At 41.6% G+C, this 24098-nt stretch overlaps 1 protein-coding gene across 1 annotated transcript; it reads left to right on the forward strand.

Moving 5' to 3' along the window:
- Nucleotides 1–585: 585 nt before the first annotated feature.
- On the forward strand, nt 586–22249 carry pamr1b (peptidase domain containing associated with muscle regeneration 1b). Its single transcript, XM_029433119.1, has 14 exons — nt 586–752; nt 7825–8001; nt 8961–9086; nt 9577–9691; nt 12549–12766; nt 13512–13619; nt 16377–16547; nt 16701–16892; nt 17132–17881; nt 17970–18146; nt 19217–19283; nt 19453–19682; nt 20897–21255; nt 21333–22249. Exons 1-14 carry the CDS (start codon nt 599–601, stop codon nt 21909–21911), a joined length of 3423 nt encoding a protein of 1140 aa, XP_029288979.1. The 5' UTR covers nt 586–598; the 3' UTR covers nt 21912–22249.
- Nucleotides 22250–24098: the final 1849 nt, after the last annotated feature.

The following is a 24098-nucleotide window of genomic DNA, read 5'->3' on the forward strand; positions in this document are numbered from 1 at the left end:
AGCCGCGATAAGCGGTAGACGATGGATGGATGGATGGATGGATGGATGGATGGATGGATGGATGGATGGATGGATATTTAGTTATCCTTTGGACAGAACCAGGCTAGCTGTTTCCTCCCGTTTACATTCTTTATGCTAAAATAAGCTAGCTTCATATTTAGCGTACAGAGTGGGATCAACCTTCTCAATGGACTCTTCACAAGAAACCAAATAAGCATATTTTTCTAAATAACATAATGTTCATACTTTAGATTGACTGAATGCAACATAAACTTGTTGTTATTTGCTTCCCTGACTGGTGTGTGTGTGTGAAACCACTAAACACAAAACGGTGGAGCATGCATTCATTCAAGAGCAGTGACGTCGTCCTCTGAGCGGAGCAAGGGGAGTGTTTGGGAGACCACTGCAAGTGGAACTCCTTGCGAGGCTGGGCTGTAACCTGAAGCCAAAGAGAAGTGAGAGAAACTGAGAGAGAAAGAAAGGGAGAGAGAAAGAGAGAGAGAAAGAGAAATGGAGGGAGGGGGAGGGAAGGACTGATGGGCCAAGAGAAGGTGATGTCAGCTGAGTTCAGAAAGTAAACAGAGCTCCAGACTGCAGCATGCTGTCTGCGGGACGGGGACTGCAGCTGGGGCAAACCCACGGGGGAGCCCGTACAACCCCCTGGACCAGCACCTTTATCTCTTGGAAGGAGAGCTGGTTCCTCCTCATCTCCTTCTTCATCTTCGTACCTCAAGGGACAGCGTGGCCCCATGGTAAGAGACTGGCAAAGACTTTACCTTCATTGCTCTGCTCCCTCTCCTTGCCTCTATATTTGGCACAGCCTCTTGGTTTATGTTCTTTGTTCTCAAAAAGCCGGCATCAGCAACTCTCTCCATCCCCTCTTCCACTTCTATCCTTTAAGAGCATAACAGCACTCAGCAAGGCTTGTAACAGAAGAACCACAGAGAGACAGTGATGTAAAATCCAGCTTTTTACCGAGGCTGCAAAGAAAAGAGAGAAAAAGCACTGACAAGTTTGTGCAAACTTTGACTTTACAACTCTTGTTCTGAAATGCGTTAAGTGAGGGATTGTCCTGTGAGCGTTTGTTTATTGTCCCACTTAAAAAAGGACTCTGTGATTGTCACACTGTTTTTTTGTCACTCATTGCAGTTATTGTTTGTGTCAAATTAGAGTGAGATTGTTTTTCTGCTCTTGAATAAAAGAAGCCACAGTTGGATGTGGCCACACATTCCTTGAGGTAAAGTGAGGCGGCTAGAGTCCTAATAGGGGTGTTGAATCTTGGCACTTGTTTCCTTTTGTGTGAGAGCTTCACATTAACTGCTAAAGTGTGCTCTCCCTGAGATTGAGATGATCTCTGCCTGTTTACCGAGTGCCCATTTCAACTGCTGCAGGAAGACATGAGTCATGTTTGAGTCAATCACGCTGGCTGTGGTAATGTGTATACCATACGCCGTCTCCAAGACCCCTAAGTAAACCTCTGCCCTCTGCCTGATTCCTTGTTGCATGCTTACCAGGCAGTAAAATAATACCTTCAATTTGTAATGTTGGTGAGTTGTGGAAAAGGGCAGGGCCCAGCTGTGTTTGCTTTTAGTGACTAAGAGAGTTCTCTCTGGCAGATTTGACTACTTATGTTGTTGTCAGCTGAGTCACTCTCATCTCAAACGGCTTGTTTCATAATCGGGCATAAACAGCTGATGATAGATGTTTCTCTGTTGAGTAATCTAAAATAGTTTCCTTTTCTTAAAGCAAAGCAGAGGTGTTTACATACAAATCCTGACTTTGTGTCTGTATGTCTGTAGACATTTATATGTGTGTGTGTCTGCGTGTCTATTTGTGCTTGTTTTGGTGTCCCTACGGAGACATTTGTTTGATCTATGTAAGGCTTCCTGTTTAGAATCTTCCACCCACCTGAATCCTGAGATGTTTTCCTTATAGTGTGTTTAACTAAGGTCCACCGGAAAGTTGTTGGGGCTGCTGGGCAGTGTTCTGTAGGAAACAAAAACCAAGGCTAGCACATGTAAAAATGATATTACATTGGAGAAAGTGAAATCTTGGCACATAATATAGTTACAAGAAGGAAAACATGGCCTCTGATGGAGCGTTTGGAAAAATAGTGTGTCATATCAGACTCAAGAGTTCATTCCATGTTGAGGAGCTAAATGATGAAAATAGTTGTGCAAATCTCAGACTCTTGTTTGTCCTACAAATCGGTGTGTGTTCATACCATCTCACCAACTATAGAGAGGATGTTTCATTGGGTTTGTGGTTTCCGAGCAGAGGGAAGTTTATTTAGAGCAAATCTTCAGGATGACCACTGGGACCGGCGCTTGGGATCGGGCTACATTCAGATACCAAAAGCCCGCACAGCTCCCCTGGGAGTTCCCCTGTTCCATGATAGCAAAATCACTCCAACCTCAAAATACCAGACAGCTGCTGTGGGCAGTGGGCGAAAGGAATTATACACTTGCACATACATGCACAGCACGTGCACTCTCAGTTGCTATAAAAACTATTTTTCCATGTGCTGCATAAAATAAGCACCATTTTGTCAGGAGGAAACAATTTATTCAGCAGATATATACTGTAACCTGTCATTCTCTTCACAGGGAACTTTTTTTGACATTTGCTTCACTTAATATTGGCAAGGAGAAAGTATGATTTAATGTCATTGTGCCAAGGATTATGCAAATGAAATGGACACTGTCTGCATTGCTATGCCTCAAGGGATGAGGGAGAAAATATGTTTTTGTAATTTCAGTGCATTACAGCAAAAGTTCAGCATTTTGTCAAATGTGGCTGTTTGATTTCTTGCCAAGACTTAGATGAGAAGATTGACACCACTCTCATGTCTGTTAAATATGAAACTACAGCCAGTTAGCTTAATTTAGCTTTATTTAATTGTATTAAATTGAATTGACTGGAAACGGGGTTAAACAGCTCGTCTGGCTCAGTCCAAAAGTATCCAAATACGCCTACCAGCTTCTCTAAAGATCACTAATTAACACGTTATACATGTGTTTAATCTGTACAAAAACCCAACAGTAACTATGTATGGGGTTTTTACGGAGGGTTATGCCGGATTATTCATCTCCCTGAAGTCTCCAGAGGAAGTGGGAAGAAAAGGATGTGACTGCGTCCAGGCAAGAAATAATCTGGCATATAAAACAGCACATATTTCATCTTCAGTTTTCTGTCGCTTTGTCACTTCACAGCCAGGCTGGCTGTTTTCCTCTGTTTCCAGTCTTTGTGCTGAAGTAAGTTAAACTAATGAACTGCTAAAGGTTTGAAGCTACCGTCAATAGATTTACCATACAGACATAAGAGAGTGGTTTCAATCTTCTCATCCCATTTGCCAAGAAATCAAATAAGCATATCTCAAATCTGCCAAGACAATGTAGTAAACATTGCAGAATACTACATGTCCAACAGAGGTGACACCTTCACAGCATTGTACTGTGTTTCATAGACATGTTGAACCGATCTTCTGGGCTCTGCTCAAACCGTTTCCACATTGTCCTCTTCAGCTTTGCTAGAAGTTAAAAATAGCTGCTCTGGTGTGTAGCGAGACAAGACTCAAGGTGATAAGATTTCAGTTTCCGAGATGTGAGCAATAAAAAGACAAACCAGTGAATATCTCATTTAAACAGTAACGGACAGAAAGTTTTTAAATCAAATTAAAACTTAATTATACAAGTCAACTGAGACTCTGGAGGCAGCACTTGGCTGTAAAGTGTGAGCTGGACTAAAGTCTATGCTGATGTAAAACTACAGCAAATACTGTTTTACTCTTAGCTGACTGCAGAATAAGTTGCTTTCAGAAAATGATGGCATAGTTTCGGAGCTGATGCAGGCTTATGAGTCACTTGTTAGGTCGAATTTAGCACCTGCAGCACATTTTGAGTACATCCATTAATGAGTATTGCTGGTTTTCCAGGGGTTATCAAACAGTTAAGTGTATCTGTGAGCTTCATATTTGGACAGAATACATTTTAAGGTTAACAAAAACTGAACGATAATGTGGAAATTGTATAGCTGGTCTTTGGCAGGAGTCAGGGTTTCCTGTGGCTCTTCACAGGTTAGTGGGCCAGCAGGGCGGAAAAAACAGATGCAGGGTCACAGGACGCCCATAAATTTCCGTGACCACATCTCTGCCCGCGGTAATAATGATGTCAGTGTCTGGATCCACATCAAAGTTGAGCAGCTGAGACATGCTGGCTAACAACCTGGGCCTGTAGAGCTTCTGATTGTGTGAGAGTGCTCTGTGACACACAGAGGTCTCCACCAGGCGGCGGGGCGTCTGTTGTGATGCCTTTGTTATGGCTATTTTCATTTCTAAGGCTTCTTGACATGCACGTTGAGGACTACACAGGAGCTCAACATCTGGAATGGAAACAAAGTAGATACGAGACTTACATAAGACCAGAAGAGTCAAACAACCCACACAAGAAGAAGCTGCAGGACAACCAATCACTGTTGTGATCACACAATACTTGTTATGTCTGGGGTTAGGGAAATATTTAGACACTATATCAGACAGGTTGGATGGAAAGGCTGCTATACAGCCACGAGGCACAATAAGGAAGCAAACTTTGTTATCGGATGAATTTCTTCCAGTCACAGTACCTCTCTGACAGCCGTCAACACTTCCAGTTTGTGATTAAATACACATTAGCCAGGGGCACACAGCACAATCACAGTCTTGGGTTAAATTACAGGCTCGGGTAACATAATGATAAATGGAATAATGTTGATGCCATTTGTTCACACATTTGCAGAGGCATACATTGTGTCCGAAAGCAATTTCAAAAGGAAATGACATTGCTTTTGATAGGCTTAAAGCCCAAACACTGAATGCCAGCTCATGCATGTATTAATGCTTCCGCAAACGTCCACTCGCTTGTACTCCTGTATACGTGTATACTTCCACACCTGTTCAGACCTTCCTAAAGTGCTGTAAAAACCCACATGAAATGGTTACTGTCCAGTCTGTAGTTACCTGCAGCTGTTGACCTGGAAGCCTTTGCAGATGTGTTTTTAAGAGGCAGTAAGCTTATCGCTGAACAGCAAGTATTCAAATTGCCGGGGCGCAAGCCAAAGCACAGTTATGGAGAAATGATCTACTGTGTTGTAGATCAGTAAACATCTATTAAGGAGAGGGGATATTCTTCCAGAGAAATAGATGCATTCCAGCATGGGTCCAGCACTGGGGTGGGGGACCTTGGAGTGTTCAGAGGAAAAACACAACAGCCTTATCAACAGAGCTGGAGGTCAGCTGACTCAATCCCTTCACAGTGAATAAACACTGCAAAGATTGCTGCCTGTGTTTATTTATCTCAAAAAGGAGCATTAAAAAAAAACTGCTTGTGGGAATCTGGAAACTAATCCTCTCATAAATACATGCTATTTCATGTCACAGCCAGAGTTAAACATAAAGATCTATTCTATTGTAAATCAGGGTCTTCTCTATAAGTGTACTGAGGGGGCAGATACAACCACAGGATGTAATTGCTCTATCTAAGGACAAGACACACAGCAGTGATCCATGTAATGACATTACCAGGTCAGCTCATAAAGTCTTTTGACCCTTTTAAGTTTATGTCCCATAAATCAGCTTTCACAGTCTCTCAGGCCAGCGTACAAACCTCAGTGAGAGTCAGCATCTCTCCATCCCCGTGTGGCAGGCATCACACCTTTTAAGCACTTTTATCATCCAGCACTGTTATTCATTGCTTGCAAGACTTTCTAGTAAAATTGGCCAGTGCGGTCGATAATGGCTTTAGTCCATCTTCTCTTGTTTGACAAATCCCAGCCTCTGACTTATGTAATTTGGGTCATATTGCAATCACAACAGTCAGTCACAGCTTCCGTCCGACTGCGTTTTAATGTATGTGAGTGAAAGCAGAGCAGAGTTTGGATGGACTCCTGGACTTCACTGAACAGACTGCTGTAATCAAGCAGTTAGCAGAATGTCCCTAATGGCAATTTGAGAATACAAGCTTGAAGATGAAAACAATCTGGGGTTGTGGAGTTAAGAAGAAGTGAGCTTACGAGACCTCTGTTGCCCGCTTCTCATCGCTGCTTGATTCCAGTGGCTCGAGCAGCGCGGAGAAGCTGCTATCACACCCGAATCTCCAACAAAGCCGTTGGCTGTCGAGTTGCCTTGTGGGTAATGTAGGCGCCATGGTTTGAAAAGGAAGAAGAATGCATGGAAATAAAATGAAAATGATATCTCTGCTTCTGCCTCATTGATTTTGATCTTATTTTTTAACTGCCCATCGTGAGTGTGACAGTAGTAATAGGAGTGCAGCACTAAACTAGTCGACTACTCTTATAAAAGCATGGACTGGTTAGATGTATATATATATATATATATATATACAAATATAGGTTCTTACTTGCTGATCCAATGTCATATTGCCTATTTGTACATTTGACTCACAGCACTGCACCATGCCCATGCCATGGATGTCTGTGGTTCTCACACTTGGTCAAAAGAAATCCTCAAAAACAGAAACAATGAGCTTCTTCTTTTTTTTTTTGTCTCCGGGAGGCAAACAGAGCTAAACAAAACAAGACAATACAAGAATGTCAACTCTGATTGAAAGAGAAAGCTGAGGGGTCGTAAGTTTACATACATGTTTACCACAAGAATACTGGCAGCTAGTGTGACGCCATGGACAATGTGTAATGGACTGGCGTCTTCGGGCGCCATTGGCCACAAAAACATTTGAGTGACATTAAATCACAGTCCTGAGATCTATCACACGCCATGCCACAAAGAGAGCAGACTTACCCCATCCTGTCAGTCGCTTGCTGAATATATTTTATGGTTAATACACAAATCCAGCTGAGCCCATGTTATCAAAACAATAAATGACCCCAGGAACTGACAGGAATCATAAAACAGCAAAACGACTGCAACGGCTTCATAAAGCACAAACTCTGTCCTTAAAGAAACTTGCCTTACACTTGAACTTGTGGCATTGCACAACCTACTTTCTGTTTGATTGATGTCAGTGCATTTGTCATTCCTCAGTGTCTGCTAGGAGAAATAGCTGAGGAGAAGGCCAGATTGTACTTTGGACTGAGATACAATTTATGATATCATTTATGTAGATGGACAGCAGGGACGAGTCACAGCATTCCAAGACATCTGCGCTTCTCCTCTCTGCTTGACTCTCTGCAAACCACCGCTAATGAGCGATTGCAGGGCCGGGAGGAGGGTACGTACAAAGCTCTGCACCAACGTGGTGCCAAGTTTAAAGTGCAGCTTCTGTTAGTTCTCCGTCCACATCTGCCACAAGAGAATTTCCACTTGTCCGTTTCAGCTTTTAAATCCACTGTTACATAATTATAACCACTCTGTCTCAAAGGTTCTTGAATCACTGGTTTCCAGTCAGACATTGCATTTATTGGGTAACAACGTTTACAAAGAAGAATAACTTTCTGATTAATGATATGATTCTTTTTTCCATGACAGTGACTTTACCACTGTGGCATGTTGTCTGATGTAATGTGGTATGAGAACACACAGAGGAGGTTAACTACTGGGAGACTTGCGGTCCCCCCTCCATCCATATGGCAGTGGAAATAACTAGTGAGCCAGTGCGGAGCAGCAGCTCGCACAAACACCGAATTCACCAGAATCCTTCCACTGCTGCTCAGTCTTCTACTGACCAAAACCAATGTGTGCTCACAAGGCCAACAACTTCATTTGTCATATTTTCTCCACGTTTGACTCCTCTTCCTCTCTATGTCTGTACATATGCTTCCTGCTTGTTTGTTTGCCTGAGTTTGCTGACCCCAACGTATTGTCTTCTTTAGAATACAGGTATTTGTACAACCACTGCCCCGGCCCAGAGTGGAACGTTATGTGCAGAAGCTGCTGCGAGTATGATGTGATCCGCTGTAAATGCCCCCTACAGGGGACTCCGGTGGGCTATGCGGTGCCGTGCTGCCGCAACGCCATCAATGAGTGTGACCCTTGCATCATCCACCCAGGTAGAACCCTTGCAAGTGATTTCATTTCATGAGACGTTGCAAACTTCAATAAAAAGTAGGCTTTTTATAAAGTCTACATCTGCTGATTCTAATCAGCTCATAAATCTCCATCCTTGAAACTGCTCTTTTTCTAAAAATCTGCTGCGAAGTGTGTGTAAGACCAAGTTATGTCTATCAACTGCACTGTTTGCACTGTTTGCACTGTAGCATTACAAAAAGTATGATGGAAAATATTTGTCACAGCTATCCTGTTGATTGATTACTTTGTCATGTTTAACTTGGATTTGTGAATGAAATCGGTGTAAAATGTGTTCTTGTCTGTGTTAGAAATACAGGTGTGTGTGTGTGTGTGTGTGTGTGTGTGTGTGTGTGTGTGTGTGTGTGTGTGTGTGTGTGTGTGTGTGTGTGTGTGTGTGTATACTTGAGAATATAATTGGGGATGTCTGTGCACATCTTCGTGTTATTTTCCTACATGCCATTTTCTTCACAGCTTGAATGCGCTGATGTTTTTCTTTATGGGGAAAAGAAACAGCTGTTCAGTATTTAATGGATACGTGTACATCCCATTTGACTGTTTAACACAACAAATGTGTCAAGCCCTGTGCACATCCCCAGCCCATTTTTGGTTAATTGCATACCTGCACTCAGGTCAGATGTTGCTCCCCCATGGACTGAGTAGTCTCTTAAGTAAAGTTACATCCTCCCAGTTTTTTTCACATTTCTATTTTAGGATGCAGTAAAACGCGGGTGTAGTCTGTTGCAGAGAAAGATGAGATTAATGAGTTTAGCAGAGTTGATTTAAAGAAAACATGGCAGGAGTCTGATGAAGGTGTGTTCTCAATTCTGACAAACAACAACAGCCTTTTTAAAAAGACTTATTGTAAATAGTTTATTTTGTATTGTTGCCTGACTCTTTTATGACTTCCCTGTAATTTTGTTTCTGGCTCTCTTACTTTCAGGTTGCAGTATATTTGAGAACTGTAAGCGCTGTAACAATGGGACATGGGGCCCTAGGGATGACTTCTTCCTTACTGGCAAATACTGCGCTGAGTGTCGGCCTGGCTGGTCTGGTGGAGATTGCATGAGTAAGTCCCTTCATTCTCCCAAATCGTGGATCCTGCATGGCTCTTCTGTACCATTATTTTGTCTATGAGGGAAATGTGTTGCCAGCTTGGAAAGCTGCCATATGCCCAGGAGATTTTCCATAAGAAGGTCAGAAGTCAGAGTCAACATCAGGAATCCCATTAAATAACTTTCTATTTAACATTTAAAAACTGACTACAGCTTTCTGAGTATGCAAATAGTCCGCCAAGGGGCTCAACAAACATACATTTAATTAAATGCAGAACCTGGAAGAGCTGCCTTGCGCATTGTGTTTCTGTTTCTTTATGTTGTTGAGCACAACATAGGGCTTTCAGTGGCTTTGGAAACTCAAATGTAATTGGTTTTGGTTTGAATGCTAACCGAAGCAGCTGAATGTAGACCCAAAATAACAATTAAGTTTTAATGAACAGCCACTGAAATGTACAGAGCACCAACGTTCCAAAATGGAATTCTTCCCCATGTGTTTTTCAGAGTGTGGGGGGTTGATCCGTAAACGGCAGGGCCACTTGGTGCTCGAGAGCTACCCCAACAATGCTCGGTGTGAGTGGACCATCCAGGTGGACCGTCCCTTTACTATAGAGCTCAGGTGAGACCATAACACTTCTGCTTCTAAACTTGTTTGCTGCTCCTCATTTACCTGCCTGTGTCATCACAGCAAGGTTAGCTTACATCAGGAAGGTTAGTAATAATATTTACTGATAATAGTTGATTTGCAAAACATGATGGGTAAAGCTGAAGGTTAGATTGTTTGTCTTCTCCATCAGCTACAATATCACACCAGTCTAAGGCTGCGTGCATACTATTTATTTTTACTTTATGACGTACTGCAACTGTCAGTCATAACTTGAACTTTGACCTTCTTGCTCATATATTGGTTGCAGTTCGTAGTGCAAAAAAAAGAGCCATCTCTCTGTGGTGTCCCAGTCGATGTGATCTATCTTGTATCTTGTAACTACTCTGTATTGAGGCATGCTAAATCTTCTTCTGGCATACGAAATGTATGGTACTATTGGAACACACCTTAAGAGTCTACAAAAATGCTAACAGCGCCGTTCTTTAGGCTAACTTTAGCATGCTAACATGCTCACGATGACATGCTGATGTTTATACGCACAATGTTTTACCACAACTTGGACACATTAAAATTGCGGACCACAAATGTTCGTTCAAACTGTCATAGCAATCCAATAGTTGCTGAGATATTTCAGTTTGGATCAAAGTGGTGGTCCCTGGCTAAAAATGACAACATTCAAAAGCAATGTGTTTTCTCAGAAACAGTGCCCTGGTTATTCTAAATAATCCACATACTTCGCTGTCAATAGTTTTTATTGGAACTACTTTCAAATGAATCCGGATCCCTATAAAACCATGTGGAAGTCCATTAGCTTACATAGCCAACAAGTGAACAAACAACAGTTGCTGTGGATATAATGACCTCAGCTTACAAATAAATACGTGATTGAAATGAAAGAATATTACAAACATTTGTTTCAGTGAAGTTAAAACTGCCCCAGTTTCAGTATTCATTGTCCATCTGTAATAGTTATTAATGGCTGACCTGCTTAAGTCAAATTTCCACTCAGTTCAGATATTTTTACAAGATGTATGTCATGGACGATAGCAACTCTACAGCAAAGTTTGGAAACAACAACACACCATTTTTTTTCTTCAGGAAAGTTATTACTTTTCAGTCTTGCGATAACTTTCTATTTCTGTCATTTCCTCCATTACGCGTACAGCGTTTTATAGGCGAGTGTTTGTGCAGGGTTTTAGCAGAACAAAAGCTCCACACAGTTAGATTTAGAGTGTGCCGTGCTTACGGAAATGGTTTGTTGTGTGAATAAAAGACATTTCCAGTATTTATTCCACGATATATAAAGTTTTGCATTTTATTAAGTTTCACAACAACAACATCAATGTAGAGATGACATGTATATCATATTCTTATGTCCTTTGTGAATTAAACAAAACCTTTTAAACCAAACAGAGCAGCTGTGCTGGGCTAATTGGAAGGGTTTTTTCTGCATTTCTTTAACCTTGGCTCGCAGTACTCTCACATCACATGCAACATTAACTAAATTAAAAGTGCCATTAATTGTTGGGAGCTCCTGCAGGCTAACATTTAGCATTACTCTATATCGTATTAGTCTAAGCTTCCCTGACTCAAGGGTCTGTGATAAAGGGAAAACTTTGAGGATTTGGGATCATGCCAGCGCATTGTCTAAAGTCCATCATTCATTCATGTCCGTTCCAATGTTAGGCCAAGGAGATTACATCTGAAATTGCAGAGAAGGGAGACTCCTTTGTGTTTTTCCTAATCCAGCTGGCAGTCCTCTCAATGTCACACTCTGACTGCAGCTAAATCACACAGCTCATGAATTGAAAGTGTATGTAAATCTCTCCTAACTACTATTGTACTCACTTAAATTCACATTTAAATAGGCCCTAATGCTTCTCCTTCTCCATGACCTGACTGTGTTAAAACACACAAAGGAGGTTTTGGAAACGTTAACTCATTACCTTGAACTGTATTACCGGTAAACACCAGTCATACTATTTGTTTTGGAAATAATGTTGTGCAATCAATAAGTTTGTTTATTTCATAGACATTTTACAGCTGCTTATCTGATATAATGAGACGCTTATCAGCTGGTTGCTGTTCAACTACATAAAAGCAGTGGCATTTGAATGTGCACTTAGACTAAAAATATGCACATAAATGAGTGTTAAAAGATAAACAATCTATTAAATATCAGGTTGAAGCAATCCTAAGATGTCTCTGAAGCCTGCCAAAGCAATGATAGGAATCTGATTTTTGGTTTTGATGTGCAAACTGTTTAATTGTAGCTGCCAAGTGTCAATAATTATTGTGCTTTATCTCAAATATTTCATCGTAACTCATATAATATTGGTACAAAGATAGTGCATACAATTATTATGTGGTCCTACTTGCCTGTACTTGTTTTAGCCATGATCTCAAGTTATTCCGTTCCTTTAATCTTTAGTGCTGCGAAAAACTTAACTCTTACAAATCTTTGTTACATTTAAACAAACAAAAACAGCAACAACAAACTCAAATCTTTAGCTGCTGTGGTAACTGGTTAAAGTTAGACTAATGTTATATGCCATTAGGAGAGTGGGGCAAATCATCTTCAGCAGCTGTTATCGTATTTAGTCGCTATGATTACTGTTCACCAGTTGTTTGCTGGTCGATGTTTTAAAGCATCAGTTCTATGATGCCAGCTGGTGTGTTGCTGCCGGGGAACACAGGAGCCCTCATAATCCAGGGGAACACATAAATAACAGAAAACTTTACACCAAAAAAAGATCGATAGTTTAGTTTGTTGACATTATATTTTGAAAAGTACTTTAAAACTGTTCCAACAATATGAATTTCATTTGTCAGACACTTACGTCTTCATGTTGCTTTCTCTTGCTAACAGGTTCATGATGCTGAGTCTGGAGTTTCACCATTCTTGTCGTTATGACTACGTTGAGGTTCGCGACGGTGACAGCATCAACTCGCGTGTCATCGCTCGATTCTGTGGGACCAACAGACCTGTCCCGGTTCACAGCTCTGGCAACAGTCTGCACATACTCTTTGTGTCGGACGGTTACAAGAATTTTGATGGATTCTTCGCAACTTTCCAGGAGAGCTCAGGTAGATCAAAGACCAGTGTCATTTAGAAACTATATGTATGTACGACTAATAATATACTTCTTTACTTTTCAGGAACATTTGTGCCATAATGCATTCGCTTCTCCAAATCTTAATCCCTTTCTCTAACCATAGCCTCTGGGTAATGTGAACCTTTCACATAAAACCAAGTACTAATGCAATAACAGCAGTAACAGTCTGTCCTTGCTTTATGGACAATAAATAAAAAGTCATTTGTAAAAATCAGATTCAATGAACAAAGGGACTCTATTGAGTAATGAGCAACAACAAATGCAAACAAGAAAGAAGTTTCCAAGGCACTCACAGTCCAGTGTATAATAAAAAGCCTTTAACAGTGCGTGACTGACACCTACACGTTTCATCAGGGTGTCGAGCCTGCTAACAACCCGTTGAGAAAGTCAGCACCGAGCGAAATGTCTTCACTTTCCAGAAATGTCCTCATTCTCAAGTTCTAAAGCTCAGAAGCAAACAGACGCACAAGTTACCAGCAGCTCAGCCAGATCTAGTAAACGTTAACAGAGGCTTTCTGTGTAGAAATGTCCACACACGTTTAGAAATGCAAAGTAAAAATCACATTTTAATGGTACCAGCTTTAAATACGAATCCCATGATGTAGTTCAGTGTGGCCTGCCATTCTTTTTGGCCTACATATTGTGTAATTATACTGCTGATAAATTCAACATGTCTTGTTCTACCCTGATGTCACACACTTGTGTGTTGTTTACAGCTTGCAGCTCTTCACCTTGCCTGCATGATGGGACTTGTATCCTGGACAGTTCGTACACTTACCACTGTGCCTGTCTGTCTGGCTACACAGGCAAGAGGTGTGAAAATGGTGAGTAACATGTAACATAACTGAAGCCTAGTCTACAGAATGATCATGCTTAAAAAATATATATCATGTTTTTGGGGGGAAATGGAAGCGAGGAAAGAATAACTCAGTCTCATACTGTAGGTATTACTAGTGCTTTCCATCTCTCCAGTCTTACTGGATTAACACTTACGAAATCTCTGAATTATTTTAGTCATTTTCACCAGAAGTCAGACACACCTAGTTACAACAAACTTATCGAGAATTGACTTCTTCCTTAAATCGCTCTTTTCGTTGGTGCTGTATTTGCTGCCCAGAGGCAGACGGTGATTCACTGTCACAAGGGAAAGGTTTGAGGTTTGGACTAGGTTCAGGCCAGCTGCCTTCCTCGTCCATGCAGTCACTGTCCCAGCTCTACTTTTGCTCAGTCAGCAGTTCAACAGTTGGGCTGACTTTGTGACTTTATACTGCTGAGGACAGATAGATAAGGTGAAAAGGTGAAACAAGGACTGAGGGAAGAAAAAATGTAACATAATAATTGGAGAATCAAGAATGAGGAGAAAATAAGCTTACTGTCTGTTTTTTTGGTTTGGTAATGTCAGCAACACATTTTGGTTTCTGCACTATATGCCACCTTAAACTGTTTCAACTGTTGTCTCCCGGCCTCAAACTACAATCTGTCAGTGGCAGAAACAAGCACTTTAAGTGGACGTACATTGATGGTGCGTAAGGATTCAATTACAGCCAGTTTCGCGGCTGCCGGCTCGCTAGAAACTGAACCAATTAAAAAGATTGTTGTCACCATTAGTCACTTAGACACAGAAACAGGAAAATAGGGTCCAGGTTAAAAAGTTTCCCTTTAAATCTGTGTGGACATTTATGTTGTTTACAACATACTGGCATGCGGGGTACTGCTCAATCAGGGTGTGGTTGGCCTAAAAGTCTTATATTTATGGGTGTCTTGACCCTAACTTGTGTTTTTATATCCAATACACCTCCCTTAAGATCCTTTACAGACCTCCTGAACCCCACTCACCTTTTTCTTGTGGTGTCATTTTCAGGGCTAAATACGAGTCTATAAAACGAGTGGTGAAACAATTCTACTTCTATAACATGAGCCAGCTTTTCCATTGGAGGAGACACTCATAAAAAATTAAAAAAAGGCAGCAGTTTCATTCCACACAGTGTGCATTCATCTGTATTCCCATGAGGAATCCTCAGCTGTTAATTTTAATGGATGAGAGCTGGAATACAGCTATGTCTGACATTTTGTAGAGGAAATATAATCTACTTTTCTGCCCCAGAGTCACATGGAGAATTTTAAGTATGAAGTTATATTTTATGTCTCCAATAATCAACCTGTCATCTGTTGTAAGCCTGAGCTAAAACTCATACTGAGAAGATCTTGACACATTATTGTAGAAACTCAAGATAGATCATTTATTTTCCTCTCTTTCTCTCTCTCTCTCTCTGGCACAGTTTAATCTTTGCTTGAGTTTAATCTGTTTTGGAGTGCAGTGCTCAGCATAGTTTCCAAGGCATTAACAAAAAGAATGATGATTAACTTACGGTATGTGTCGTTATGCATAGTATGTTAGCGTTCCACCCCGATATCCCATCTAATTATGTCTGCCGACAAAATCTAACATGGATGATGGATCATGTAGCCATAGGTCTTCAACAGGGGTTTTTCTTTTTCTGCTTTACGCCGCACGTACCTCACCCAGACCTAACAGTACCCCCCCTGCTCCACGCTACACCAGTTTGGGGGTCCTTGGCCTGAAGGACCTCTGATGTAAGCACAATACAACAATGCCCACAGCACCCCAGGATGCTTCAATTTTTGAAAGCATATTCAAAGGAGGTCAACTATAGTTTTTTTTTGTTACGTTTGGTTTGGCAACAGTCTTCTCCATCCCCAAAGGGATTTAAAATGGAAAATGCCATAAGGCAAAACCGCTCAGATTATAGGGAGGGTCAAATGGTTTGCAGCTTTAAAACCACAGACAAAGCATTTCATGGATCGGACAGAACTTAAAGTCAACAACACAGAAAACCTCTTTAGGGATCAACTCACACAGAGTGTTGTAATGGTATCATAACCTCAGTGTTAACATGTGTGTTTGGGTTTTTGTGAACTCAGTGGTGGGTGCTGCAGTCCTGTACCACAACATTTACAATTTGCCTTCATGATATAAATAAACGCTATATTCCCAAAGAAACTTACATAGACAAAGAATTACACAATAACTTTCCCTTTATGACATGGATACTTTTATTTTGCAGTAGGTTGTCACATAACAACGTATCCACCACTGCATTATCAATCTCTACTACTACTTCATAAAATCCTCTTTTACAACTCTGGAAAATTAAACAGTTTGACTAGAGCTATTTTATTGCATCTATTTCTTCCTCATTTACAAGCCATGTGTAAAAGTCTTGCTGTGAACTTTACCACGACGGGTGAAATTACTCATTAATGAGCCTCTAAGGTAGCAGGCTTTGCTTTAAAAGCTCTGGAAATTAAAAGTAATGTGTCTGTGAGTTGACATTTTGGTTGATAGGCAACCTGTCTGACCTGCAAACAACAGAAAGGGATGAACCCACTGAAGATCTATTTGTGTGGTCTTGTACAGCAGGGAGGCGCTAGAAACTCATGTTTTAGGAATGTTAGAGATGCCTCCTAAATCCCCTTAATAAGAACCTACGCCTTCATTTGGATGAAACCGGAAAATAAGACAACACGTTTAAAATGTGCATGTCTGTATTTACATTCAGTGGTAGGCTGCCACAGGCCTCCAGTTCCCACCCATGGATCCACAGAGGGTTTGTTTCATCACTCGGGGGCACGCATCACTTTCCGTTGTGACCCTGGCTTTGAGCTGCGGGGGTTTCGCACTGCCATCTGCCTGAGAGATGGCACCTGGAGTGCGCATGCCCCAGAGTGTGGTAAGATTTGTCAAAAGTTTTTTCTTTCATACAAATTCAAATTTGAGATCTGTCATTTGCATTGGGTCTCGATGTCATACATACTGCCCCAGAGATGGTGCCGATTGTGAAAAAAAGACAATTTGCAGCCTGATTATCCTTTCCTGTCCCCAGTGCACGTGGAAAGAGTCTGTTCTTTACCTCCCAAGCCCCCCCACGGGGACCACTTCTTGGTTTATGGACCCAATGATGTCCTCATTGCTCTACAGTACCTGTGCTACCAGCCCCATGAACTCAGTGGGAGCTCCCAGAGAGCCTGCCTCCCCAACAACACCTGGAGTGGGACTTCTCCTATTTGCACCCAAGGTGACTTGGTGTCTTAAATAATGGAGATTAGAGTTAACATGGATGAGTCAGTGCAAATATTGTAAAGTGCATGCAGTTATTTTACTTTATTTTCATAAGGTCAGTCTTTAATGGATCAGAAAATGAGTCAGTACCTCGAGCCTTCCGGCACGATGAGCCATCTTTGAATAAAAAAGATTTGCAATCAGCCGCTAACTTGACAATTCATTAATGATCTTTTTTTATGTTCATATCCACAGTTAATAACACTCTCACTGAAGCGGAAAAGGACAAGGACAAGGCAAAAGAGACAGGAAAAGGACAAGAAACAGATAGTGACAAAGATATCAGCAAAACTAAAGAGAAAGGTCAAGAGAACACAACTGGGGAAATAGAAAGTGTTGGAGGGAGAGATATAAACACTGGGCACGAGAATGCAACAGCAGTCGACAGAGAAGATAAATACACTGGTACCGTTCCAGAGAAAACTGTGTCTGAGGGTAGGAATGAAGGAGAGCTGGAGGAAAGAAGTACTGGAGGCAGCAAAGATAAAGTAGATAGTGAAGGCCCAGACAACAGTCTGAATACAGTTGAAAAGAAAGAACCTGAGGTAGGAAAGCCACAGGAGAAAAAAGAAAGCAGCCCAGAAACAAACTTGGAGTTAGAAAAGACAGACATAACAGAGATAATTGGGATAAAAGACAAAGGGCAAGAAGAAAAGGCAAAAAAAGAGGAGCAGGTGAATGGAAAAAGAGATCAGGACAAAGTCGGCCCTAATGATACGAAGATGAGGACGGTCATAGCTGAGGGTGAAAACACAGTGGAGGTAATTGAACTGGAAATGGCAAAGAACAACACAGTTCTAAGAGATACAAAGGACACAAAGAAAGACAATAATACCCTAGTGTCTCCAGAGAAAGATTCTGCTGAGAAAACAAAAGAGGAGTTAGAGAGGGAAGAGAACGAAAAAGAAAAGGAGAAAGAGAAAGAAGTCAACCAAAGCTTCGCCGGTAAGAGAGTCATTGGAATAAATGAAAATGAAATCAGCCCCTTCTGGTTGGTCTCCACCCTCACCTGCTGTCTGTTCCCGACCTGCAGAGAAAAGCTGCCCTCCTCTCCCTCGCCTCTACCACGGCTACTACCAGCTGGTGCCCGGGATGGAGACTGAAACAATGGAGTTCTTCTGTAACCACTCCTATGCTCTCAGTGGTAATGCCCGACGTACCTGCCAGCCAGATGGGACCTGGAGCGGCACACACCCTCTCTGTGTCAGAGGTACTGTCATATGTTTGCTCACTGATTTTTATTTTGTTTTATAACTCATTTCTGCAGCATGTTGTTTAATGCTTACTGCATAGAATAGTTACCACCTTCTAATAAGGTAGGCCATCTAAAGGATTTTTAAGTACTAACATTCATACTGCAGACTCAGTGTTTTATTATAAATTCAATAATCAATAAGGTGTCATTAGGTTTTTCACTTTATGTACCAAGGGTTATAATGCTAACATTAACTGCTAGTGGGTAAAGAATTCTTGCAGTACAATAATCCATCAAGTCTGACGTTTTTAATGTTAATTAGTTCTTAAAGGATTGGTCTGGATGCCTTTGAGCTCTTTGCCAAAAGGTAAGTGATCAACGTGTCTGTGACTCGACTTTCCTCATGAATTAAAGAGCTGGGGGTACAAGACAAAGCAAGTTATGCTGTTGGAGGATACGCAGCTTTTTCTTATTCTTGCTGAAAGTTCAATTCTCTACCATTATATAAAACTACAGCCATAAACTGTTTACATGTAGCTTAACATAAAGATTAAAAAAACAAGGCAAAACAGCTGGTTTGTCACTGAAGGTCAAAAGCATTACATCCACAGTACATCCCTGTTATTTGGGTTAATGCTCATGAAAAACGTTTCTAACTAATATAGGTCAGTCTACCTGGACAGCAACTTTTGGTTACAACCTAATTACATATAAGCAAAAAAAAAGCAAATGCAATACATGAATTAATAAAAGCTTTATTACCATCAACCCAACATTTACTTTCCTTGGCCATGTTTCTGCCTAACACGACATCAGCTTGGCAAGTTGGGTACCAAACTTTTCGAGTTGAGGGGGTGTTCACGTGAACTTCCCCACTCGGTAACTCCTTTTTCCGATTAATCCGACACCTCATTAATGCAGCAAAAGGCATCCTGGCAGTTTACAAATCTCAGCAGCCCAGTCATTGTGCCAGTGAAAGTATCTCTGTTCAAATCACAGCTGATGTTAATGGGACTTTGGTGTGTGTGTGTGTGTGTGTGTGTGTGTGTGTGTGTGTGTGTTCATAAATGTGTGTTTGTTTGCAGCATGTCGGGAGCCCAAAGTGTCAGAGCTGGTTAGACAAAAGGTTCTGCCACCTCAGACAACATCCAGGTATGTTTACCAATGCATTACGTTATACTGTATACGTACATAAGTACTCTATATTATTATGTTATTTAGTGACTGAAGAAGTAAAAGCCATGAGTCTCATGTCATAAAGTACATTTTTCTGCTCTCTCATGTATGTCTACATACCCTTGGCCTCTTCTTCTCCCCTCAGAAAGACACCCGTGCACAAGCTCTACTCTTCTGGGCTGAGCAGACTGCGGCAGTCTGACGGCCCCACTAAAGGCCCTCCCGTGCTCTCCCAGTTGCCCCCGGGCTTTCAACACCTTTACTCACATATAGAGTACGAGTGTGCCTCTCCCTTCTACCACCACTCTGGCAGTTCTCGCCGCACTTGCTTAAAGACTGGGAAGTGGAGCGGGCGTCATGTGTCATGTTCGCCAGGTGAGGGCAGCAGAGGACAGCTAGACACACATTTTAATAAAGTACACAGGCACATACCAACAATGATACGTCAAAATTATGATGTGGTCACACACAGATTTATCTAATGAGGCAATATTAACATAGTCCACTATGCGCACATGCAGCACTTTTCTAGAATATTATCACTGCCTCTAAATGCTGACATTGAACAATACATAGTCAGCATCTTTTACATGTCTTACGCCTTCCTGCCAGCTGTAGGCCTCAGTGTAACTTCCCTAAGCTTCTTAGATGAAATGAGCTGACATTCACATTTGAGCTGTGAGATCAGCATCTTTGATTAAACAAGGTATCTTTCAGGCTTTAAATAAATGGACAACTTAACTACACGACAGTCTCCACTTTCCTCATCAGCAGCAGCAACAACACATCATGCAAAAGCATAAATATACAGTAGCTGGGAAAGCTTTGTTACGGGGAAACTCCAATCACACTGTACCGTCCCATTAATATTAGCACATATAATATCATTCCTCCAGACTTAGTCACTTTAAAATAGTTATTAATTTTCTTCAGAGTGGAGGGACAACACACTGGGCCAGCCACTTTAATCACTATTTGTAGGAAACACCGCCTGCCTTAATACCAACCTGGAAAGGTGTTGAGTCTGTTTACCTTTAATACAATTGCTCTGCACAACAATATCAACAAACCCTGAAGGTAGATTGAACTTTTTGGAGGTTGCTGATCACGATACTGTGGCACAAAGTAGCAAAAGCAGTTTGGAAGTCTAAAAAACGTATGCCTAAAGGTAGTCTGATTATTTATAACTTAATTGATGGTAACAGGAATATGATGTTTTGAATCATTTTCTGAACATTTTGTAGAGGGTAGGTAAAACAGATATCCATCAATGTTACAAACTATGTAGACATTGGCTTCATAGCACAGAGGCTTCTTTCATGAGTTAGAGGCTCTCACATTTCACAAGATTGTGTTGCTGTTGAGTATTTAGCTCCATCTATGCCACTGCTTTGCATCTTGGCACACAATCTTTAAGACAGAAAGCTTAGGTGCACATTTAAAATAAAAGCTCTCACGAGGGAAAGACAAATCAAAGATGGTCCCACAGCACTAAGTGTTGACAAAGTCTCAATGTAAGTCTATTTTTTTCCTGTATTTCTTTACCCTCCCCTCTCTGTCCTCTCATCCTGTCACCTCCTCTTTGGCAGTGTGTGGGAAGCATCCCACCTTTGACCCAGAGAGGCCGGCAGAGGCTCACTGGCCTTGGCTGGCAGCCATCTACCGCCGCTCCACCAACGGAGCTGAGACCAAGGTGACCAAGGCAGACAGCCAGGCAGGGTCCCTGAAGGGGAACGTTGGAGCAGGAACTGGCAGCCACAGTCAGGCTTCTGACTGGCAGCTGGTGTGCAGTGGGGCTCTGGTGAACCAAAAGAGGGTGGTGGTTGCAGCCCACTGTGTGACAGAGCTGGGGAAGGTGTATCCTCTGGATGCTACCAAGATCAAGGTGGTGGTAGGGAAGCAGTACCGTGACGACCGCAGGGAAAGTAAAGGTCTTCAACACCTGAGGGTAAGCCATTGGGGATCATTGTTTAGTGATCCTTTTGAACCAAACTTGAACACTAAGTCCATCTCTTTTTCCTTTAGGTGGCCTCTATAGCTGTTCATCCAAACTACGACCCCAATATTCTCGACTCTGACATGGCTGTGGTCAAGTTACTGGACAAAGCAAGGATCGGGGAGACGGTCCTTCCCCTCTGCCTCTTAGACAGCCAAGGAGAAGAGGCGACCACTGAGCAAGGGCTTGTGACAGGCTGGTCTCCACTGCCTGATTCAAGTTTAGGTCCTGAAGAGAAGGCAAGGGTTGGGCTCGTTCACCTTGCCGACGTAGTCCCCTGTGAGCAGCAGTATGCTCATAACGGCCTGCCAGTCGGCGTCACAGACAATATGCTCTGTGCCAGCCAGAAGCCTGACTATGAACCCTCTAACATATGTCCCTCTGACATGGGGGGAATCCTTGTCCTCCCCGCCCTCTCCGAGAATCAAGCCAGCAACAAGCAGAAGCCCTTTCTCAGCACACAGGTTCAGGGGGAGAGCAAAGGGCTGTGGAGACTCCTGGGACTAGTGAGCTTCGGCTATGACCAAGGGGAGTGTGATCCTGACCTCTACACGGTCTACACACATGTAGCCAACTTCAAAGACTGGATAGAGAGCAATATGAAATGAAAATCCTACTGTCTGATTCCCCTTGTCCCCTCTATGCTTCTAAGATATTTAAAATGGCTTCATATCTTACACTTATGTTCGTCCGTTTTTCACTCGATTCATCTTTTTTTTTCCTGCATAAGGGCATTTTCTTATTCAATGCAGAAGCACTGGAAACACTGGACAATACAGTGCTCTAACTGAAGGGGGTGCTAACACATTAGATTAAGATTTAAGAATCAGGAGGGATGAAACCCTCTTTTTTAATGGTCACACATGCAGAGCACACAGCACACACAGTAAAATTTGTTCTCTGCTTTTAACCCATCCTAGTACCAGGAGTCTAGTACTAGGAGCAGTGGGCAGCAAATGTAAAGCGCCCGGGGAGCAATGGGAGTGGGGGGAAAGGGGGATGTTCGGTGCCTTGCTCAAGGGAACCACGGCAGGGCAGGAGGTGAACTGGGACCTCTCCAAGTAGCAGTCACACTCCATTTTTTTTAGGTCTGGTCGGTGACTTGAACCAGCAACCCTACGGCTCACAGTCCAAGCCCCTACTGACTGAGCCACTGCCGGATGTGCTGGTCATCAACCTTTTATCAGAAGACTTCAGTGTTCAGGTCCCTCAGCCGGAGGTCACAGACTCGACCAGATCCTCTGGCTGATGATGTTTTGTATTGTGTTCATTTGTATGTATATATGTTGTAATGTACTGACTTATTCTATCAATTGATATGACGCAAGAGATGTACATATTGTATCGAATGACAGAAAAATCATGAGGTTTTTAAATAAAACATGTGGCTGTGGTGTCACATATCTGAGTGTGATTATTAGTGTAGCACGTATGCATGTCATATAAGGGATATATTCTACTGACTGATTACTATCATTACATTGATTTGATGTGAAAAGAAACACCTTGTATTTGCTCTATGAAGCACACTGGGCTTGCACTGTAAATTAATTCAGGTCAGAGCAGCACACTTTTCAATACCATAAACAGAGCATGTTATTCACAGATCAAATCCCTTTTCTGTGCTCAAAATAAATCAATTACTTCCTTTCTGACCTTCCTCTATTATTCAGAAGTGAGTCTACGTAGATAGACAAGCTGCAGCTCATATTGACTTCCAAAAGAGGGCAATAAAGATTACTTTATTACTTTATCCCCGGGAGCATAAATAGAGGAGCGTCCTAAATTGGTGTTTTTTGGTAATTAAACATTACAATCTGCTTTACGTGAGTAAATTAAAGTTAAAACATTTCAATTCTCCCAAATTATACCAATGAGACTTGCCAGGCAGAGTTATACAAATGAACTCAAATAAAACTCAATCAAAATAAACAAGAAGAAACGATTAAATCCACTTAATACAAACACAATTGTAGCCAATATTAATAAAAGGAATTTTTTTTCTTCAGATTTGTTTATTTATTTTGAAGATGTTCCCAATCTTTAAGCCTCAGACAGGAAGCGCCAAAGATGAGGGAACTTGACATTATAGAGCCCTGGCTGAGCATATAATAAGCTGCCTCAGCGAATAAAATAAATCTGAAATAAAACTAGGAGCCAGCCTGTAAAGTGTTCAAATATATTAGGTAGAATCTTAATGCTGCGTTAATTGTTTTTCATCATTATTCATTTGGAGTCGTCCCACTGGGCACATGACAACCTTAAATCGAATATCAATTCTCTTTAAGGTCAGTTTTAGTCCCCACCAATGCTTGAGAGAAATGTTCGGCTCGTTCGCTGATAAATTCTCCTCTTTGTTCACCAGCTGCTATTATCTAACTGTCTGTCATTTGGCGCTTGGCATGCGTACCATCACTTTATCGGAGATGTTTCAGAAGCTTCTTGCTATGGCTGGAAATGATGATGATGATTTTGACTCCCAAAACTGATATGAAACATATTGAAGAATGATTTCCACGTATCACATGATCAATGCGCCATAAACATTTTGATGAAATTGACAAATATGTTCTACCTACGCCAGGCAAGGGGCTCTCTCTTGAGGCGGCTTGTGGAAGGACACTTGCTTTAATATATAAATATATTTTTACTGAAATATAGAGGAATCAATCTTAATCAATTATACAAGATTCAATTAGAAACCTTTAGGGATATATCAATATTCAAACATTTCTATTTGTGTTATCACAGAACAAAACAAAAATAAATAAACTTAAAACTAAACATTCTTGCTT

Source organism: Cottoperca gobio, chromosome 6 (assembly GCF_900634415.1).
Source record: "Cottoperca gobio chromosome 6, fCotGob3.1, whole genome shotgun sequence".
Taxonomy (NCBI): Eukaryota; Metazoa; Chordata; class Actinopteri; order Perciformes; family Bovichtidae; genus Cottoperca; species Cottoperca gobio.